General features: G+C 36.8%; 1 protein-coding gene across 1 annotated transcript in view; it reads left to right on the top strand.

The window, feature by feature from the left end:
- snx29 (sorting nexin 29) overlaps positions 1-13,991 on the top strand; it is a 128,124-nt gene that overhangs the window by 18,874 nt on the left and 95,259 nt on the right. Inside the window, exons 12-14 of the mRNA XM_084134381.1 lie at positions 475-538; positions 1,236-1,364; positions 11,179-11,264. Of these exons, the coding sequence (XP_083990507.1) occupies positions 475-538; positions 1,236-1,364; positions 11,179-11,264 (279 nt within the window). The remainder of the gene's footprint in view (positions 1-474; positions 539-1,235; positions 1,365-11,178; positions 11,265-13,991) is intronic.

Here is a 13,991-nt window from a genome sequence, read left to right on the forward strand (position 1 = left end):
CACTCTCCATGAAAGTCTGGATTTAGACTATACCGAGTGCTGCCGTTTTTTCCTAGTGTTTTGAAGTGCTGTAATAATGCTTCCCAGTCAGAGCTTTATGTTTCACTCGGATTATTCACAGACTAATGTGTTTTGAGACAGAATCTGCAGAGGCTCCCCTTACGGCTGTGTTATAAATCCCTTACCCTTTCACGTCACCTTCATTTTAAAGAAATTAATGTCGGGTTGGTATTTTAAGCCTCGCATAGTTCTCTTTATTAGTTCTGTGGCGCTATACAAATGAAAATGTCAGTGGTATAAAACAGTAACCCTTATTGAAAGAATGAAGACAGGTGCGGGACATTAAATCCCTCTGAGATAATAAGTCTTATTGTTCAGAAGTCATGTTTTTTCTGAGTTGGGTGAGGACAAAAGCCATTGTTCATTTTGAGTAGGTTTTGATACCTTTATAACATTGTTTTTTTCCATCCTTAGCTGAACTGCGGCAAGCCATTGTGGCCATGATGAACAGGAAAGATGAACTCACTGAGCAGAACACGTAAGAATTTCTTTACCGTTTTCACTGATTGTACCTTTTGCTCATTCATGAAACATGAACAGATTTGTCTAGAAATCTGTTCTTAAAACTATTCTTTTGGGTGAGAATGGTTTTAGCAATTTTCAGAAATGTGTTCTGCTTGTGTTTCATGATGTATTTTTTTTTAAATCATGATTTTGGCTGGTCACACCATGATGCTGACTTTCATTAAAATGATACAAAATCATTTGAAAATAAATTCAGTTTGAATAAATTCAAATTCAAAATCTTTTGTAACATTATACATTTCTTTACTATATTAAAACAATTGCTGTTCTTTTGAAATCATAAGATTTAAACGGTAGTGTATATCAGTGTTTTTAACTAGATTCATTCAGTATTGGTTACAGTATTGCAAAAATTGCAAACTGCATTTAAAATAAATAGAAAATAACTCGCCATAACCTAAATACGTATTATTGAGATTGGGGAGATTTAAGTGCCTCCTCTCACTGACCCCTTGTTAAAAACATTACTTAAGTTTCAGTGAGTATAAGGCCTTGTTTTGTACCCCATGTGTGAAATGTGCCATGGTGTGCACAGTCAATAATGTGCAGCTAGGTAATTATCCTGTACACTGGTAGTCATTAAAGACAGCTAAGAAAAAGTGGGTCAGATGTGTGTGTGTGTCTTAATGATGTTAAACTCTTTGGCACAGGTCTCTGCGCAGTCTCCTGGATGGAGAGATGGAGCACTCTGCTGGGCTCAGGCAGGAGGTGGACAGCCTGAAGAAGAAACTGGCTGAGCTGGAGGAGAGACATGCGGCCAAAGTCCAAGCTCTCATGAGGTAATTTCACTAGAGGCTAACCGAAACAAGGTCTCACATAGGCAGGATATCAGCCTAAATTCTTGTCCACATTGCATTTTAATCTTGCCAAACACCAGACAAAAAGCAGCTATCTGACCTACATGTGAAGCACATAGTTTCTTTTTGTCCCCTTTAGTTTAGGTTTGAGAAAATCTGAAATTGGTGATTCCACAGTGATAGTAATATAGCTACAAATAACTGTTCAGCAGTCTGTGCTAATGTTACACAACAATATCAAAGAAGTAATTGAAAATTGTAATTTAATCATTTTGTGGCCAGATTATAATTTATTTCATGGACTGTTTTTTTTTTTTATCTCACTACCTTGGTACTTGCAACAAAAAAATTACATTTGTTGGCACAAACTTCACAGCCTTGAGCTTTGAGGTTGCCAAACAGCAGTATCTGTAGACATGAGTAGCTTTATCTAGATTTTTGTATGTACAATTCCTGCTGAATTCCCAGAGATGTACCATCATCCTGAAGAGAGATCCACCAGTTAGAGAAATTTCAAGTGAAAAATGGAATCGCAGCCTGCAAGAGTTTGTGTGTGTTGTGGAGACTAGCTAGAGGATAACATTAGCTGGCTAATGTTAGCATTAATTAACATGAAATGTTGTAGTGTTAGAGCATAATTGGCTGTGTTTTCAGAAAATATATTAAAACGATTAAAAACACCTAGCTGATTCTAATACATTACCATTCAAAAGTTTGGGCTTAAGATTTTTTTGAAAAAGGTCTCTTATGCACATCGAGGCTGCATTTATTTTATAAAAAATACAGTAAAAACAGTAATATTATGAAATGTTATTACAATCTTAAATAATAACTCTTTTCTATTTTAATACATTTTTAAATGTATTCCTGTGATGGCAAAGCTGAATTTTCAGCATCATTACTCCAGTCTTTAGTGTCACATGATCCTTTAGAAATCATTCTAATGTGCTGATTTTCTGCGCAAGAATCATTTCTTATTATTATCAATGTTGAAAACAGTTGACTACTATTACTATTAATGTTTGAAACTGTGATTTTTGTTCAGGATTTGATCAATTTAATTCACCCTTATTGAATAAAATGACTAATTTCTTAATAATAAATAAATAAATATAAATGATAAATTACCCCCAACTTTTGAACAGTAATGTACATAATTTGTAGTCCTTGAGTAGTACTTTTATAATTAAGTCTTTACCTTTTTGAAAATGTTCAAATACTTTCTTCATTGCCAAATCAAATGTGGTGATTAATCTTGTGGATTGATTTTTTTCAACGCAAGTTAACATTGTTGCAGTTATCCTCAAAGTCAACAGAAACCTTCAAGTGTTGTATTTATTCACTCCAAGGATGAGTAACATCAAATTGATTACCACTGCTTCAGTAAAGCATGCTTTTCTAACCAAAGTCTGAGTCTTGCAAACTGAAAAGTTGAGAGTCCAGTCAGTTTTTCTGACTGAAACCTAATCTGTCCCTGTCGATAGAGACTAAAAATAAGGTGTGGAAATGCTCGGTGCGGCTGTGCACTCAGAAGAAGCACCTGTGAACCGTGCTCTTGGGTTGAGCTCCAGTGATTCAGCCTGGCTCAGTGGGCAGTATTTAAGAAGCGGGATCCATACGGCAAGAGGCTAAAACGCTCTCACAATCCTCTCCCACGCCGTCACATCCAGGTTTAACCAGACGAGCGGAAACACGAAGGGATGGTCGTGGCAGCGTCTGGCGGTCGGAATAATACTTTACCGAACGCTGCGGAGCTGCCAGGGTTTTTGTCTTCCTGAAGTGCTGCGGGATTATTGGGAGAGACATCTTGCTTTTGTGAGCATTTCATCAGCTCTAATGTAGTGGTTCCTCAGGGGGATAATGTGGGGAGTGAATGAACAAATTAATTTAGCTCAGTAGGAGGACAGCGGCCGAGAGCAGGAGGCAGGCTTGTCAGTATGACGCTGTGTCAAAGAGAGGATTATGGGGGAGAAAACCACACTCGGTATCATGCTGGTGACATCTGCACCGTGCCTGGATGGTGCATCCCTCCACTTGCTTTTCATCAGCCTGTTTAGGCAAACTGACACCGAGTTGGCCTCGTTTACAAGTCAATTCAGTAATGTATCTGAAAGCACCGCCACCAGCCTACCCTTTTTATATTTACCATCGCAAGAGTGTTTAGTCTACGTGTCACTTTGAGAACGTATTCTTCTGATTCACATTGAAATGTATTTGACCTCCGTTGTGGCTGTAATCGCCACATTCTGTAACACTTAAGATAGGAGCGGCTGCTGCATAATGCCGGTTCTGTGTTTGACGTTTTATTTACCTGTAGCCTTAGGGAGATGGAAATGGGTTTTGGGAAGGGCATCTAGACTGCTGTCATGCATAGTCATGTCTAGGCCTTTTTTACATTGGCAGTGCTGAAGGAAAATCTGTAGAATTCTACAAAATACAGTGAGGAAAATAAGTATTTGAACACCCTGCTATTTTGCAAGTTCTCCCACTTAGAAATCATGGAGGGGTCTGAAATTGTCATCGTAGGTGCATGTCCACTGTGAGAGACATAATCTAAAAAAAAAAAAAATCCAGAAATCACAATGTATGATTTTTTAACTATTTATTTGTATGATACAGCTGCAAATAAGTATTTGAACACCTGAGAAAATCAATGTTAATATTTGGTACAGTAGCCTTTGTTTGCAATTACAGAGGTCAAATGTTTCCTGTAGTTTTCACCAGGTTTGCACACACTGCAGGAGGGATTTTGGCCCACTCCTCCACACAGATCTTCTCTAGATCAGTCAGGAAACACGGAGTTTGAGCTCCCTCCAAAGATTCTCTATTGGGTTTAGGTCTGGAGACTGGCTAGGCCACGCCAGAACCTTGATATGCTTCTTACAGAGCCGCTTCTTACAGAGCCACTCCTTGGTTATCCTGGCTGTGTGCTTCGGGTCATTGTCATGTTGGAAGACCCAGCCTCGACCCATCTTCAATGCTCTAACTGAGGGAAGGAGGTTGTTCCCCAAAATCTCGCAATACATGGCCCCGGTCATCCTCTCCTTAATACAGTGCAGTCGCCCTGTCCCATGTGCAGAAAAACACCCCCAAAGCATGATGCTACCACCCCCATGCTTCACAGTAGGGATGGTGTTCTTGGGATGGTACTCATCATTCTTCTTCCTCCAAACACGTTTAGTGGAATTATGACCAAAAAGTTCTATTTTGGTCTCATCTGACCACATGACTTTCTCCCATGACTCCTCTGGATCATCCAAATGGTCATTGGCAAACTTAAGACGGGCCTTGACATGTGCTGGTTTAAGCAGGGAACCTTCCGTGCCATGCATGATTTCAAACCATGACGTCTTAGTGTATTACCAACAGTAACCTTGGAAACGGTGGTCCCAGCTCTTTTCAGGTCATTGACCAGCTCCTCCCGTGTAGTTCTGGGCTGATTTCTCACCTTTCTTAGGATCATTGAGACCCCACGAGGTGAGATCTTGCATGGAGCCTCAGTCCGAGGGAGATTGACAGTCATGTTTAGCTTCTTCCATTTTCTAATGATTGCTCCAACAGTGGACCTTTTTTCACCAAGCTGCTTGGCAATTTCCCCGTAGCCCTTTCCAGCCTTGTGGAGGTGTACAATTTTGTCTCTAGTGTCTTTGGACAGCTCTTTGGTCTTGGCCATGTTAGTAGTTGGATTCTTACTGATTGTATGGGGTGGACAGGTGTCTTTATGCAGCTAACGACCTCAAACAGGTGCATCTAATTTAGGATAATAAATGGAGTGGAGGTGGACATTTTAAAGGCAGACTAACAGGTCTTTGAGGGTCAGAATTCTAGCTGATAGACAGGTGTTCAAATACTTATTTGCAGCTGTATCATACAAATAAATAGTTAAAAAATCATATATTGTGATTTCTGGATTTTTTTTTTTAGATTATGTCTCTCACAGTGGACATGCATGACAATATTCATGATGACAATTTCAGACCCCTCCATGATTTCCAAGTGGGAGAACTTGCAAAATAGCAGGGTGTTCAAATACTTATTTTCCTCACTGTATATTTTATGCATTCAACATGGTTGATTGAAGTTGGTGAGGTACCTCGTACCTCTAGATTCCCAAACTTTTGTCAGCCTAACATTTAGAATATATACTTGAAGTAAATGTGACCCTGGACCTCAAAACCAGTCACAAGTCGCACGGGTATATTTGTGGCAATAGCTTTTATGCCAAAAATCATTAGGATATTAACTAAAGATCATGTTCCATGAAGATATTTTGTAAATTTCCTACCGTAAATATATAAAACATTTATTTTTGTGAGTGAATGCAGCACAATTTTTTTGGCGCTCGATTTTTTGGCACCCTCAGATTCCAGATGTTCAAATATCCCAGCCAAATATTGTCCTATCCTAACAAACCATACATCATTGGAAAGCTTATTTATTCAGCTATTGTGACCCATGTGACTGGTTTTGTGGTCCACGGTCACAAATATTCCTTCTTGAGATTTTACGTTAATTCATCAATAATTTAACAACACATTCACGGTTCAACATCTTCTTGGTTCTGGTCACATGGCATGCAGGTAAACAAAATATTTCATCTTCTTGAGAAAGGGTTTTATTTTAATAGTTTTTTTTATTTTAAAATTATTTGTTTATTGTATTTTTTCAATGTTATGACTTAAACTCATGAAGCCCCTGTGGTTCCTCACAAACCCCTGCTCCAGGAGATTCACACCAGTAAAATATTTTTAACAGAGTAAGATCACTTTTATTCAGATATTCTTCATGTATTTGTTACAGCTTATTTTAAAGGGTATATTTGTTCATTAGGATATTTAATTCAGATCTATGGTGACTTTTTATTATTAGAATAAATAAATGACAAACTATTAAAATAATGACGCAATTTTCATGATGCAGCGGCTATTTTAATTAAACAATATTATGCATAATGACAAGATTTATAATCTTAACAACCTTATAATTATAATTCGTATAAGACCAATTAATCATCTGTGCCAAACTTTGAATCAGAATTTATAGAAAACTGTTGAATTTTATGAATACGGATATTCTTCGTATCTGCATTCATAAACAAAATACACAATAAGCTATTATAGAATTGTATAGAATACATTATAGAATTTTATGAATGATGGGTGTTACGGTTCTGTGGAACCTTTTGCAAAATTCTGCAACCAGGGAGGATGTAATGCATTCCAAGTGCTAAATCCTTTGTAGCTTGTTCTTTTAATACTTTTTCTATGATCCAATTTCCTTAATGGATTTACATTTAGGGAATTCATTTAGTAAGTGTTTTTTAATAGAAAACATTTCTCTACTGGGTCTGTGTAAGGGTGCATGTGTCAAGCACATTGCAAGAGTCATACTTTAATAACATGTCACAAGTGTGTACATTTACATTTATTCATTTAGCAGATGCTTTTATCCAAAGCGACTTACAAATGAGGAATACAACAAACAATTTATCATAAAGAGGAAATAAACACGATAAGTGCTAGTAATACAAAGTTTCAGACATTAATTAGAAAAGTACAAGCATATGGAAGGAATTTTATTCTGTGCTGATGAAAGAGATGGGTTTTCAGTTGTTTCTTGAGTATTATCAGGGATTTGGCATTCCGGATAGAGTTGGGAAGATCATGTAAATCGTAGCCAGTGCAGAGAGATAAACAGAGGTGTGACGTGGGCTTTCTTGGGCTCATTAAAGTCCAGTCTTGCTGCTGTGTTCTGAATCATTTGAAGAGGTTTGATTGTTCATGATGGAAGTCCAGCCAGAAGAGCATTGCAATAGTCCAGCCTAGAAATGACAAGGGCCTGGGCGAAAAGCGGTGCTGCATGCTCCGTCAGGAAGGGCCTGATATTCCTGATGTTGTGCAGTACAAACCTGCGTGATTGTGCTATTCTTGAAATGTGGTCTTTTGAAGGTCAGCTGGTCATGAAAGATTACTCCAAGATTCTGGGCACAACTTGATGGGATTATTGTTGATGAATCTAGCTGGATGATGAAATTGTGCAGTATAGTCAGAGTGGCAGGGAAAGACAAGAAGCTCTGTCTTTGCTAGGTTGAGGTGATGTTTTTTCATCCTTGCTGAGATGTCCGCCAGGCAGACTGAGATCCGTGCGGCTACCGTTGGATCATCTGGTTGAAATGAAAAGTAGAGCTGTGTGTCATCAAACCATGTGCCGGTATAATGGGTCCCAGCAATGTAGTGTATATCGAGAAGCGGAGAGGTCTAAGAACAGATCCCTGAGGAACCCCTATGACCATTTGATGTGCTTTGGATACCTCCCTCCCCCCAGACCAGCAAAGTGGAGTCCGGTTATGCTCTGTGATGACAGAGTGGACAGAAGGTTCTGATGATTAAAGGCCTGTTTGCACCAAAAACGTATATTAGTGTCCACACCAGCGGACGATAACATTCTGTTTATTCTAAGCGCACGCTGCAGGATTGGCGTCTGCTGCTTTAAATGCTCAAGCTCTTTAAAGCAGGATCGATTCTGATTGGCTGTCAATGTTTTATCAGCTAGAAAAAAATAGTTCTGAAAGTGATTCCAACGATATCATTTGACTGTGTCATTATCGTTATAGTTGCGGTGTGGACACTGCTGTTCTTTTAAATTTAGAACTATTTTTAGAACTTTATCTTTATAGTTATCGTTCTTGGTGTAAACAGGCCTAAACCGTGTCGAAAGCTGCAGATAGATCTAGCAGAATGAGAAGGGATGATTTGGAATCAGCTTTCGCAATCCATAGAGCTTCAGTGACCGCAATCCATAGAGCTTCAGTGACTGACAGCAAGGCAGCCTCAGTTGAATGGGCGCTTTTAAATCCTGATTGAAGTTAAAAGGTTTAATTTAAACCAACAGAAACCACTGACTGTTAAGAATAGTGACCTTTTTGTGAAATGGATAAATTATTTAGACATGCATATGACTTTTTAGACTTTTTATTTATTTTTATTGACTTTTACTAGTTTTTTAAAGTTTTTAAAGTGAATGACATTGTGTCTGTGTAAGGTGGTACTCATTAAAGGGATACTCCACTTTAAAATGAAAATTCTGTCATCATATACTCACCCTCATGTTGTTTCAATCCTTTATGAATTTATTTCGTCTGCTCAACAGAAAGGAAGATATTTAGAAGAATATCAGTAACCAGACAGTTTCTGGTCTCATTGACTTCCATAGTATATTTTTTTCCTACTATGGAAGTCAATGAGACCAGAAACTGTCTGGTTACTGACATTCTTCTAAATAAAATTCTTCTAAAGAAATTCATAAAGGATTGAAACAACATGAGGGTGAGTATATGATGACAGAATTTTCATTTTAAAGTGGAGTATCCCTTTAAGTAGACCACTATGTGACCCATAAGCCCTTCAGAGGGACACCTGCAGTCCCCCTCTTGTGCTGGATGTTAGTCTTCTAATATGAATACAATGGCATGTGTGCATACCGTGGCTCGCTCTGCAGGGGCTATGGAAAAGATCAATGTGGCACACCTGACTTGCTGAGTCCTCCCTATAGAGAAGCTGTCACTTATTAACTTTAATTAAATCGCCACCGAATCGTGCACTGCTCGCCGGTGCGAAAAATGACGAGTCTCCTCCTTTGAGAGCCTGCCAGACACCTTTGGATCTCCTTCATTCTCTCCATCTATTGATGGGTATAAAATGGGCAGTGATAAGCGAGCTACAAAAGGCATCCTGGAGGAATAGGAAGGGATGTTTTTCACAGTAACACAACCTGGGTTGATTCTGATTGATTTTCCCAAACCACCAATAACAAGCCTTGTAAGCAAGTGCACATGCGCATGCACACACATCTTGTTCCCTAGAACAGCCTTGTTAAACTTTGTGTAAAGCAGTTCCTGGAATTGAATTCAGTGCTTGCTGTGGGAGTCTCTCAGTGGGCTTCGAACTGCACATATATCCTGCATGCCAGGAAATGTATTGGATTATGTTAATAGATCCTTTAATGCATTATTTTCCTGTATTTTTTATGGAAGATGCAAGCTGTTATTTCAAATAGTGTTGTAGTTCTATTTTAATTAGGGCGTGAATCAATTAAAATGTAAAAAAAAGATTTAGCCATTAATCATATTAGGTAATTAATCACAACTAACATTTACAGATATTTACACCTATTTACACCCCTAATATTTGTAGAATCAACAAAAAGGAAGTATATTTTGAATACTGTTCATTTAACAGTATCTTTTGGATGTCCTACCTGCCTGTCAACATATGTATTTCCATACCTCCGCGCAGACATCACTTATCATCAGCGTGTTCCATGAGTCTATGCAGAGTTGAAGACAGATAGTCATAGAGCGCCACAAACAAACAGAAGAGAACTAGTAATAATACGTATACATATCATACATGTATATACACCTATATTTAAAGAAACTATTTATACCTACATAATTATACATCTATGTGCATTACACATTAACACACCCCATATACCCATTCAAACACATTTATACTCATACACCTGCATGGCCACACGTACTTGCATACTCATACCATATGCATACATACTGTAACAACCCACATACCTCTATGATCATACCGTCAATGAAAAACGAGTCAGCTAAGTGGGTAAAAAGAATATATGAATGGGAGAAAATTGCAAATGACACTTAACTTCTATCTCTAAGGATAAGTCTTGTTCCCAGTAAATTTAACACTAACAAGAACTAAAACGAAAAAAAACCAAATGGCGGTAACCAACTTTATTAACCTGATTGTCGGAAGCACTACAGTTCCTTGTTAAGATAACAGGTAGCATCTAAGACTAGTCGAAGCACACAGAGCACACACCTTTCCTTGACCACTAAGCCCTTAAGAAGTTATGAATCAAGACTAAGTATGGATTTTATTGGGTTCCACATTTTTACAAATGTCTTTGGTCTATTTGCTAATTTATATCTCAGCTCTTCGAGGGGTAACACATTACTTAGGTCTCTGAGCCAACTCTCAAATATGGGCACCGACTCAGATTTCCACTTCTGTAAAATTGCTTTTTTTGCTTAGATCATGCATAATGAAATGGCCTGTGATAAATATTTATTTCCTATACTTGAAGTATCCCCAAAAATGCCCACTTTTGGCTCAGGTACAGAAGAGAACTTTTACAGTTCCTCTTGAACCAAAACAACAAGCTTATGCTGCGTTCACACCATTTTGTAACAGTAATTAACAGTAATTACGAGTTGGCAACCTGTGACTTTCTGCCCGGAGCAGTTTAAGTCCTCAGACTTGTATTTATTCGTTTCTCTGGCAACTTTATCAACGGCGAAATGAATCTGCAGCAGTCAGGTGGTACAAGAAGGAGCTCTGTAAGTTGTTTACGTTCATTATTGTAATGTTATGTGGTTTGAGACATGAGGTAATTTAATGCCGTCTCTCATTTCGTGGCGCTTTGCAGACTCTGCTGTGCGCGTTCATGTGTTTTGAAGGAGGCGTGGCTTTGGAGACGCTCTGACGGGAGGGTGGGATATCATGCTTTCAAAGCTAGCTCGCTATTGCTAGCCTCTCTGAAATTGCATTCCCTACCTTTAAGAATTAAACATATTTTAATTGATAGTATGTTTAGCTTTGCCTTTCTTTAGTCTGAAATATCGCCACATGATTTTTCTCTCTGAGAGCCTGCTAATTGTGTTTCACTTCATGTTAATTTAAAAGTTTGTTTTTTGTCTAACAAATCAGCTTCTATGTGCAATTTGTTAATCTCTCGTATTATGTTTTTATTTTCATTTTTACAGAGAGAATGAGGTTCTGAAGGTTCAGCTGAAGAAGTATGTTGGAGCTGTCCAAATGCTGAAAAGGGAAGGCAGCCAAGGCAATGACGGTAAGTCAATGTTCTCATACTATAGCATGTTTTAAAATTTTTTTACCACCTCCTAAGATTCTGTAACATGCAGCCATTTTTGATTAATTGGTAATTATTTTTTAAAGGCTTTTTAAAACTTGTTGCCAGATAAAATCACCTTATCAAAGTTAAACACATTAACGTGAAATATTTTGTTGAGAAAAGGACTGTTAATTATATTTTATGTTAAAAAACATCGTTATCTGTGCAGTGATGCGTTGGATCTGCAGACATTCTAAGCTCCTGGAGGGTTTATAAGGAGCCCAAAAACATTTCTAATTAAAAAAAAAAAAAAACTTTTATTGAAATATTGCATTGTAGCTGTTCCTTCGTTACTGCAGACTATTAAGCATGTGTGTGATGAATGACATATCCCTCAGTGGGATGCTGTCATATGTTTGAACAGCCTGTGTCTATAATTTCACAGTTTTTCTGCGATATGGTGGGAATTTCAATTATGTCTACATCATTCCATCAACAGATTGCATCAGATGAACATTGTAAGATATTTCCATGCAGTAAGTTTAGTGTGGTTGCACAGCTCTTATATGCAAAATAAAAGTATGCCTTACAGGAGGTGAAATGAGAAGAGTTTATCAAAATTCCTGTGTGGGTTGTTTGTGTCTCAGCCCTCCGATAAATCCAGCTAACTGGGTGATGTACACCCAGCAACTCTTGGTTGTGAACCTTTAAGATTGCGCTTTGCATCTTTTTAATGGATTTGATAAACACGCTCCTCTTCACTGATCAGCTCTCCCAGCTCGCATTGCGTCGCGCTATTACAGTATCAGTCAGATCTGTGTGTGGAAGAGCGGTCCTACAGGGGATTGAGCCTCAGAGAAACCCCAAATGAATGCCAAATAAAGAGTTTTATACGGCTGGATCATGCTGTGTATGCCGGGTCTATTATGGCTCCTTGTTGGATGCACCAGGCAGCACTATTGATGCAAATTTCTCCCTGGCTTTCTCGCTCTCTCTCCATTGTTGCAAGAAATAAAAACTAGAAAAATGGAGGCCACCACATGTGAGTCTAATGCTCCATTTGAAAACCAAGTGAGCTCCCTATGGAGGCAGAATTTTAAAGCATCAAAGATATGCTCCCAACTTGAAGGTTAGGCATAGTAATTGTACTGCCTCCTTTAATCAGATTTTACAGTGTTTTAGCCACATTTTACGGCAGACATTTTATGTATCCTTCACAGGGAACGCACTCCCAGAATGCATTGTGACCAGCTCAAGTGAAAAGATAAATCCAAGATGGCTGACAAGAAATGCCAGTATAAATAAACTTTTTTTTATGTACGAGTATCAATTTAAAATAGTTCAGTGTAAATGAATGTGATATTTTGTGATAATTAAATGTAATTAAATTTAAATAAAACAATTTGTATATATATATATATATATATATATATATATATATATATATATATATATATATATATATATATATATATATATATATATATATATATATATATATATATATATACAGTGCAATGCATAAGTGAATACACCCATGCTAAAGTTGACTAAAAAGAGGAATAAAAAATCATATTTTGGAAATTGAACTTAATGACTTAATTAAAAAAATTAGGAAAAATCCAACCTTTTAGGACACCAATTTTCTTTGTGAATGAATAATGTATCGTAAATAAATAAATGTTCTTCCTTAAAATACATGGTGCATAAGTGAGTACACCCCTATGTTAAATTCCCATAGAGGCAGGCAGATTTTTATTTTTAAGTATTTTTTTAAATTTTTTTTTAGGATACTATGCATCCTGATAAAGTTCCCTTGGCCTTTGGAATTAAAATAGCCCCACATCATCACATAGCCTTCACCATACCTAGAGATTGGCATGGGGTACTTTCCATAAGATCATCTCTCAATGCAAATCAAACTAGCTTTTAGGCTAACTGAAATAAAATCATGCCAATCTCTAGGTATGGTGAAGGCTATGTGATGATGTGGGGCTATTTTAATTCCAAAGGCCAAGGGAACTTTATCAGGATGCATAGTATCCTAATTTTTTTTTTAAAAAAATACTTAAAAATAAAAATCTGCCTGCCTCTATGGTAATTTAACATAGGGGTGTACTCACTTATGCACCATGTATTTTAAGGAAGAACATTTATTTATTTACGATACATTATTCATTCACAAAGAAAATTGGTGTCCTTAAAGGTTGGATTTTTCCTAATTTTTTTAAATTAAGGCATTAAGTTCAATTTCCAAAATATGATTTTTTATTCCTCTTTTTAGTCAACTTTAGCATGGGTGTATTCACTTATGCATTGCACTGTATGTATGTATATATATATATATATATATATATATATATATATATATATATATATATATATATATATATATATATATATATATATATATATATATATATATATATATATATATATATATATATAGTTCAGATGCAAAAGCCTCTAAGTGCCATCTGAAATTTTCTTCTAGAATGATCATTTTTATCAAGCTCATATATTTAAGTTCAATAATTTCACTTAAATGGCAATGCAAATTACCTATTAATTGTCATTTAAGTGAATTACTTAACTTATATATACAAGCTTTATAAAAATGACCATTCTAGAAAATTTCAGATGGCACTTAGAGGCTTTTGCATCTGAACTCTTCATATATATATATATATATATATATATATATATATATATATATATATAATA

This window comes from Abramis brama (assembly GCF_963993115.1).
Source record: "Abramis brama genome assembly, chromosome: 14".
NCBI classification, from domain to species: Eukaryota; Metazoa; Chordata; class Actinopteri; order Cypriniformes; family Leuciscidae; genus Abramis; species Abramis brama.